Source organism: Catharus ustulatus, chromosome 12, assembly GCF_009819885.2.
Source record: "Catharus ustulatus isolate bCatUst1 chromosome 12, bCatUst1.pri.v2, whole genome shotgun sequence".
Classification (NCBI taxonomy): Eukaryota; Metazoa; Chordata; class Aves; order Passeriformes; family Turdidae; genus Catharus; species Catharus ustulatus.
In genome coordinates this window covers 20628595-20637499 of record NC_046232.1, presented here as the reverse complement: position 1 = coordinate 20637499, position 8905 = coordinate 20628595, and the positions used below count along the sequence as shown (strand labels likewise).

At 49.6% G+C, this 8905-nt stretch overlaps 1 protein-coding gene across 1 annotated transcript in view; it reads left to right on the top strand.

The window, feature by feature from the left end:
• The first annotated feature begins 1338 nt into the window (after positions 1–1338).
• The window catches only part of ITGA11 (integrin subunit alpha 11), a 40608-nt gene continuing 33041 nt past the window's right edge, over positions 1339–8905 (top strand). Inside the window, exons 1-2 of the mRNA XM_033070206.1 lie at positions 1339–1485; positions 5582–5693. Coding sequence (XP_032926097.1) covers positions 1434–1485; positions 5582–5693 — 164 coding nt within the window. The 5' untranslated portion in view covers positions 1339–1433. The remainder of the gene's footprint in view (positions 1486–5581; positions 5694–8905) is intronic.

Below are 8905 nucleotides of genomic sequence, written 5' to 3'. Positions count from 1 at the left end.
CCCCAGTTTTTCCCCTTCTCTCCCAATTTCTCCCCACTTCTCTCCCAGATTTTTCCCCCCTTTCTTCCCAAATTTTCCCTGTTTTCCTCCCAGTGTTTCCCTGTTTTTCCTCCCAGTTTTTGCCCCTCTTTTCTTCCTAGTTTTTCCCCACTTTCCCCCCAACTTTTCTCTCTCCTCCCTCCCAGTTCCCCCTGCTTCTTTTCCCAGTTTTCCCCCCCTTTTTCCCTCAGTTTTCCCTCTCCTCTCTCCCAGTTTCCCCCCCTTTATTTTCCCAGTTTTCCCCCAGTGTTTTCCCAGCTTTCTCCCCCTTTTCCCCCTAGTGTTTCCATAGCATTTCCCTCTCTTTCCCCCTTTTTTTCCCAGTGTTTTCCCCTTTTTTTCCCAGTTTTCCCCCCTCCTCTCTCTCCCTTCTCCCTCCCTCTCCCCTGGAGGTGACACCAGGGCAGGGGTGACACCCCCGGACCCCTTCCCGTACCAAGGGAGATCCCACCGGGACAGCCCCGGGATTCCAGGCTGGAATTTCTGGCTGGCACATCTAATTCCAGGTCAGAATTCCTGGCTGGCACATCTAATTCCAGGTCAGAATTCCTGGTTGGCACAGCCCTGATTCCAGGTGGGAATTCTCAGAATTCCTGATTGGCACAGCCCTCATTCCAGGTGGGAATTCCTGGTTGGCACAGCCCTGATTCCAGGCTGGAATTTCTGGTTGGCACATCTAATTCCAGGTCGGAATTCCCATCTGGAATCCACTCCCTAAAGGATGGCACATCTTGGAGGAGCCTGTGCCCATCCCATCCTTTCCTGCTACACCTCATCCCAGGATTCCAGGCTGGAATTCCCGGCTGGCACAGCTAATTCCAGGTCAGAATTCCTGCTTGGCACAGTTCTGGCTGATGTTCGGAATTCCTGGCTGGCACAGCTAATTCCAGACGGGAATTCCCGGCTGGCACAGCTAATACCAAGTGGGAATTCTTGGTTGGGACAGCCCTGATTCCAGGCTGGAATTTCTGGCTGGCACATCTAATTCAAGGTCAGAATTCCTGATTGGCACAGCCCTAATTCCAGGTGGGAATTCTCAGAATTCCTGATTGGCACAGCTGATTCCAGGCGGGAATTCCCGGCTGGCACAGCTAATTCCAGGTCAGAATTCCTGGTTGGCACAGCCCTGATTCCAGGTTAGAATTCTCAGAATTCCCACCTGGCACAGCTAATTCCAGCTCGGAATTCCCGCCTGGAATCCGCTCCCTAAAGGGTGCCGCTGCTGGAAAAGTCCGTCCCCATTCCCATTTTTTCCCTCCTCCCAGTTCCCCTCGTCCCTCCCACTCCCTCCCAGCGCTCTCCCGCTGTCAGGGAGCCGGGAAAAGCTTGGGATAAGGGCAGGGATCTGGGATAGGAGCTGCCAGTCCCGCCGATGCTCGGGAGCCGGCGATTCCATGGCCATTCCCAGCGGGATTCTCCTGGCCTGTTCCCTCTGCCTCCTGCCCGGTGAGTGCCCATCCCAATCCCCCTCCCCAAAAAAACCGGGAATGGCTCGGAAAAAAGCGCTGGAGAAACCTTGGGAAGGTTTGGGAGGATGATGGAGATTCGTGGAATTCCCGGGAAGATCCCGATTCCTCCTGGGATTTGGAGAGGGATTAATCGGGATAATCCCAAAGGATTACTGGGGAGAAAGGAACTTCCCTTTTCCATAAATTCCGTTTTTTCTGAGGTTTGCACCCCTGGAAAACCGGGAATGTTCGGGGTTTAGTTCAGGAAAAGCTCCCTTTTCCCTAAATCCAGCTTTTCTGCGGTTTGTCCCTCTGGAAAAGCGGGAACGCTCGGGGTTAAATTTAGGAGAGGCTTTAGGCGGAGTTTAATTCCAGGAGCTGATCCTGCGGCTTCTCCGCAGGGCTGGGATGGATTTTTCGGCTTTTTCCAGAGTGTTTTTCCTTGTGAAAAAAAAGAAAAAGCGACTCCTCATTCCTGTTTTAATCCCATCTGGAATCCACCCGCGCCGGGAGCCGCCAAAGTGGGGGGAAAACGGGAAAAAACGGGGGAAAAAAATCGGGGGATGGGAAAAAAAAATAAAAAATAAATCTCTTTTCCCCACTGCCAGAGCTCGGCCACCGGCTCGCGCCTCCTCCAGCTGCAAACATTCCCAAACTTCCTGCTGGAAAACGCGCCAGGCTGCTTGGGGTTTTTATGGGATTGGCGCTTTTTTGGGATTTTTTTTTTTTTTTTTCCCTTTCTGCCGGGGGATCCTTTCAAGGCAGCCGCGGCCGAGCTGCTTTTCCTGGAATAATTGGATCCATGTGTGGATGGAGGGATGGATGTGGGGCTGCGGCTGTGGAAAAATCCCTGGAGCTGAAGATTCCCGGGAAATTCCCGCATAAAGGGGGGTTCTGGGAGCGGGATTTGGGAATTCTGCCTTGGGATATGTGGGAATGATCCCTGAATTTGCTTCCTGGGATGAAACATTCCCTGGTTTTCCCCTCCTCTCCCAGTTTTTTCCCCATCCGTGGATGTTTTTATGGACAGAAATTCCATGGAAATTCCCCCATGGACACGGGGCTGGTTCATAAAGGGGGAATTTGGGAATTCTGCCTTGGGGTGTGTAGGAATAATCCCTGAATTTTCTCTCTGGGATGAAATTCCCCAGTTTTCCTCTCCTCTCTCCCAGTTTTTCCCTCATCCATGGATGTTTCTGTCCATGGATTTTCCTCCAGGAATCTGCACCCTCGAGAGTTTCTGCCCCTGGAATTTTTTAGATCCAGAGGTTTCCACCCGCAGGGATTTCAATCCCGGTGGATTTCTGTCCCTGGATGTTCCTGGATCCAGGATTTTGTGGGAATTCCGGAAGCGCCAGCTCCTGGTGTAGCAAACCCCGTCTGGAATCGCTTCCCGGGGATTTTGTGGGAAAGCAGGAATGTTCCAGCATGACTGAGCTTCTGTTCACCCCCAGCATTCCCACCCAAATCCCGGGATTCTCCCTAACAAACTCTGCCTTGGAGGTGAAAACCGGGAGCTCTCAGCATTCCCTTGGATTCCCGGGAATTCCAGACCACCCTGCTGCTTCCCGGAGGTTTTTTTTCCCCCAAATATATTTATCCTCCAGAAAGTTTTCCTTGTTCAGCTCAATATTCCTTCCCCAGGAATTCCATCCCGAGCTCTGGCAATGCTGGAAACCAGGAGGGGGGGAAAAAAAATCTGGATTTTCCTGACATTCCAATAAAAACCGGGATATTCTTCCAGGGAATCAGAAAACTTTGGAGCAAAGGCAGCGAAATCCAGCCCCAAATTTTCATGGAAGCAGAACCAGGGTTGGAAATCGTGGGAAAGCTTCCAGGCACTTCCCAAAAATTCCTTTTCCAGCTGAGAATCCCAAAGGATTCAGGCAGGGCAGTTTCCCCCCTTCCCCCAACTTTTTCCCATTTCCCCCCTCCAGTTTTTCTGATTTTCCCCCCTTTTTTCCCAGTTTTTCCCCCATCTCTCCCAGTTTTCCCCTCTTTTTTCCCAGTTTTCCCACTGGTGCCAGAACCTTTGGAGTAATCCCCGTCCTGGAAATCTCTCTTCCAGGATTTTTTTTTTTTATCCTGATTTTTATCCTGGTAGGAAAGGTGTATTGAAGCATCCAAAGAAAAGCAGGAATTTGAGGCTTCCTGCCCTCGGAATTCCAAGGAAGACCTGGAGCTTTTGGTCACTTCTTTGGGACAGTGACATCATTCCCAGCAGGAAAATCTCTCCCAAATCTCCTGGATAACCTCTCCTAAAATTCCCAGTTGGAATATTCCCAATATTTATTTTATTCCTTTCTTTTTGTCGGAGTTTTGAGATTCCATCCATTCCTTGGAATTTTCTTTCCTGGATTTTTTGCTTCCCTGTGTCCCTTTACCTGGGATTCCAGTTCTTCTCCCTGTTTTCCCAGAGATTCCCCATTTCATGGAATATTTTTTGTTTATTGGAAGGTTTCTATTCCTTTTCTGGAGTTTAATCCAGAAGCTGCAGCTCCTAAACCATGGAATGGGATTTTCCAATTTATCTCAGTATTCCCATTCCCAAAAATCCTCAGCTTGGGGGAGTCTGCAGTGCAAAATCCAGGAAAATCAAGAGGAAAATCCATCCCGTCCTCTCCCACACTTTCTCTGCATCCAAGACGCTTCCAGATCTTGGAATTTCTTGCTGGGAATCCAAAATCCGAAATTCCCTGAATTCCCTCTGATTCCCCCTTTCCCTTCCCCATCATTCCTTGGCCAATCCCAGCTTCCCCCTCTCCCGAGGTTTTCATTTCTCTGGGATGTGAAATGAGGTCAACTCTCCACAAAATATTTTGGCTCTCGTCCCTGTCTCCCTTTTTTTGGTTGGTTTTTTTTTTGGGCTTTTTATTTTTTAAATCCCAGCTTTCTAGAATTTCCTTCTGGAGCTTTGGGAAGCTCCTTTTCCTCAGAATCCGTGCTGTTCCCTGCTCCCAGGATTCCAAACATTCCCTTTAGCTCCGACATTCCTGCCTGTCCAAACATTCCCAAGCTGGAGTTTTCCCCCCAGGAAGTGACGGTGCTGAGTTTTCCTACCCACAGCTCCTTTATATCCCGAGAAATTCCAAACTGAACCTCCCATCCCTGTCCTGGAGGAGCATTCCGAGGTTTTTCTTGGAAGGAAACATCCAGCAGGATTCAGGGAATCCAGTCTGGGGTATCCACGTCCATCCTACTGCTTTATCCTGGAATCTGAACTGTGCTTCCCATGGATGGCATCTCCAGCATTCCCAAAATTCCCACTCCTGGGGGGATTCCTGATTTCCCAATTTCCCACTGGGCACAGGGAGGAGCTGACAGAAAATCCCCCTAATTTTGCTGCAGGGACAGGAAATTTCTCTGGAATTTTTCCCCTGTGAGCACCAGAATCCCGGGATTGGGAACAGGGATCCTGCTCCCGCTGTTTGCATTTTCCAGAGGATCCGTAGGGAAAGGCTTAATCCCAAAAATCCCAGTTGGAATTCCATCCTTAGGGACATCCCTGTCCCCAGCTGCGTCTCCTCACTCCTGCTCCCACAGGGAATGGGAATCCCAGCTTTGGATCCTTGGGAAAAGCCTCGGGAATGGCCGGGATCCCTTTTCCATGGATCCCATCCCGTGATTCCCATGGAAGTGCTGAATCCAGCCCGGCTCATCCACAGATTCCAGAGGGAGAAGCTCCTTTCTCCTTCCCATCCTGGCTCCAGGGAATTCCCAGGATGAGCTGTTGAGGGCTGAATTTCAGGAATTCCAAGTCCTCAATGAGCTCCCAGGGCTGGATATTCCCTGGGAGCTCCAGGATGGAGAGCAGAATTTTGGGAAGCTGCAGATGATGAGGGGCTGGAATCCTTTGGAATTTTCATCCTGACTGGGGTGGGAATGGGATCAAACCATCCCTGGAGCATCCTCAAAAATTTGGGAGAAGCTTTCCCGGGATGGGCGAGGTTGGAATCCAACTCCAAGCAGGAATGGGGCTGGGATTGGAACCATTCCATGGCTGGAGCCCCTCTGAGATTTGGGAATTCTGAGTTGGCCCTGTGGAATTTTGTCCAGCTTTTTGGCTGACAGATCCTTCCCTTTTTTTCCCCCAGGATTCGGGAATTCCTTCAACATCGACACCGCGAGGCCCCAGATCATCGCGGGATCCAGGGAATCTTTTTTTGGATACACGGTGCAGCAGCACGACATCGGTGGGAAGAAATGGTGAGTGGGCTCTGGAAAACTGGGAATTCCAGCAGGAATTCCAGCGGAAATTGCACCAACCCACCCCAAATCTCCTCCAGAATTCCCAGTCTGGGGTAGGAATTGCTGTGCCAGGGTGAGGTTGCTCCTGGAGGCGCTGAACGGAGGAAAGGTTTTCCTGAAAAAAAGAGGAATTTTAGGAGGGACAAGGGAATATTGGGAATTTGGGAAGGCGGAGTGTGGATCACAATTCCTTGGAGCCCCTCGGGCTGGAATCACATCTGGAATTTGGGTCCAGGACATCCTGGTTTTTACAGTTTCCATGGGGCCTGGAGAAGCAATCCATGGGGAATATCCATTGGAAATGCGGGAGTGGCTCAGGTTTGGGATTTTGTGGTGGGTTTGGTTGATTCCAGGGATGGATCCAGACCAATCCCAGGGCTGATCCCAGGAGAATTCCAGGGGATCCCACCCAGATCTTTGGTGCATTCCAGGAGCCCATCCGGATTCTCCAAAACCCATGGAATTCCCTGGAGTTCTGGATCTGCCCCCCAGGTGGAGGAATCCAGGCTGAATCCCACAACTAATACCATGGGTACTCCTGGAATTCCAGAATCCAACCTTTTCTACCTTTGGAAAACCCTCCGGTATCCAGAACCTGAGATTCCCATTCCATGGAATTTCGGGAAGTTGGGGTCTCTCTTTCCATGGGAAAAGAGAGTTTTTCCCATTGGAGTTTCTCCTGTTGGAATTGTGCATCCCAAGGGGTGATGCCTTGGGATAAAATTTGGGAATTCAGTGTTTCCCAGGATTCCCGAGCTCTCTAAGGGAAATTGCTGGAAAATCCCAATTTTGGGAATATTCTCATCCCATCCATAGGGAGCTGGTTCAGCTCCATCCCAGCCGAGGGGCTGAAATTCCCAGGATATTTGGGACCTCTTATCCCATTTTTGCATGGCATCACCACTGCTGGGGTGGCCAAGGCCTGAATTCCCTGGAAACTGGGAATTTTTTCCTGCTTACCCAAGCAGGACATTGGCTTCTTTTCCCAACTTTTCTTGCCAACATCCTCAGGATTCACCTTTGGTTTTTCCTTCTGTTGGTTCCTCTGCTTGGAAAAATGGAATTTTTCCAGCAGGATCCTCTGGATGGACATGGACATAAAAACTCAGGGATCTGCAATTTAGCAGGAAAAAATTCCAAGGGAAAATCTGGACACAGCTGAAATCTGGGAGCAACTAAAAAAACCTCTGGAATAAAAACCATGAATGTGCAGAGGGAGCTGGATAGGAATTCCGGGAGCTGGGTAGGAATTCTGGGAGCTGGATAGAAATTCCAGGAGCTGGGTAAGAATTCAAGGATCTGGATAGGAACTCCAGGTGCTGGATATTAATTCTGGATTCTGGATAAGAATTCCAGGAGCTGGGTAAAAATTCCAGGTGTTGGATAAGAATTCCAGGAGCTGGAGAACTCCAGGAGCTGGCAGGACAAGGAAGGAATGGGAATGTTCTGAGATTCCAATTCCTGCTGAGCATCTTCCAATCCCATCCCAAAGAATTCCACAAAATCCCCTGGAATCCAGCAGAAACTCCGTGGTTCTCTCAGAATCCCGGCCATGGATGTGCCGGGATCCAGCTGCCAAATTCCAAGCGCGGAATCCGAGGATTTTGGCTCCTCTCCTTCCGTCTGAGCCTTTTAATGCTGCTTTTGGCTGCTGGGAATTGTTTGGGAACGGATTCCAAGAATTTTGTGTTTATGTTTTTTTCCATATATTTCTAAAGGAATATTGGAGTGGCTCCAAACAGATTCGATTGTCCAGGTATTTTTGAAAGTTGGGGATTTTCCCCTTTTCCAAACTTTTCAAGGAACCACCCAGCCTCATGGAAGTGCATCCCAGAGAGTGGAAAATCCATGAGGAAAAAAATCCAGGTTATTAAACTCTGGGGGAAAAAAATTCCACTTGGATATTTAACGCTGGAAAAAGCTCATCCATGTGGGATTTGATTTTGCTCCGGCATTTTCCAGAGCAGTGAGGGGTTTCCAGACCTCCCTTTCCACACTTTTTCTGTCTTTTCCACGGAGCTGGAGGTGCCTTCTCCAAGTGGGAATGGAAAAGATGACAACAGGTGCCTGGAATTTATCCCAAAAAACACCGGAGCTCCATGGAATGGCAGGGAAAGGGGTACCTGGAATTATGGGATGGGAGCATTCCCAGTGTCCAAACTGGGGATTTGTGGAAAACAGGGATATCCCTGCACTGCTGGGACAAAATTACCTGGAAGGAATTTTGGGGATAAGCAGAGGGAATTCCTGGGAGGATGGAGGGGATTTTGGAGGATTTGAATCCCAAATCCAGGCAGGTTGGATTTATTTGGGAATAATGAGCAGAACTCCCACAAATGGGATGTGTATCCATTAAAACCTGGAAACTGCCACGGGAGTGGGAGCTCCTGGATGTTTGTGGCAAACACAACCTGGAATCTCATGGAATTTTGGGGAGAATCTTCCTGGAGAAGATTCCAAGTGCAGGGAAAAAAGGGAAAAAAATTCCTTTCATCTTTCATCTCCCCCTTCCAAGAGTTTGTCCAGGTTGCTTCCCATCATTCCAGGAGCTGTGGCTGGTAGAATCCCAGAATTCTTTTCCAGGGAATCCCGGAGACAGGTACCCAGAACCCAGGAATTTTTGGGATGCTGGACACTTTCCCTATCCCAACCTCATATCCCATGTGTCCAAAGTGAAACTTTGATCCCAAAACTCATCCCTGGGAGCATCGTAAGCTCCTTTTCCAAGGGATCCTGGAGAGGGATGACACCAGAAAAAAACAGATAACAGGAACAAAGCCAGCCCAAGGAATTCCAGGATACCATGGGCAACAGGAATGCCACATTCCCATTTTTCCTGGTGTCATTTTTCCCCTTTTCCAGTGTTTCCAGGTGAGGCCTCTCCATAGTTCTTGGTTCAGCTGGGATTTTCCATGGATTTTCCGGGATTTTCTGGGGTCTGAATCCATGGGATCCTGTGGGATCTCCAGCTTCCCTCTGGATATTCCCAAGAAAACTGGGAATTTCCCAGGTGACTTTCCCCATTCTCCCATCTCCACCCCAAACAAATCCTTCTCCCTCAGAAGCACCGTTGATTCCCAGATTTTTTTCCCAGATTTCTTGCCACCCCCCCCATCCCTGGAATGTTCGAGCTCCAGCTCGGAGCAGCCTCTGGAAGTGGGGCTGGAATG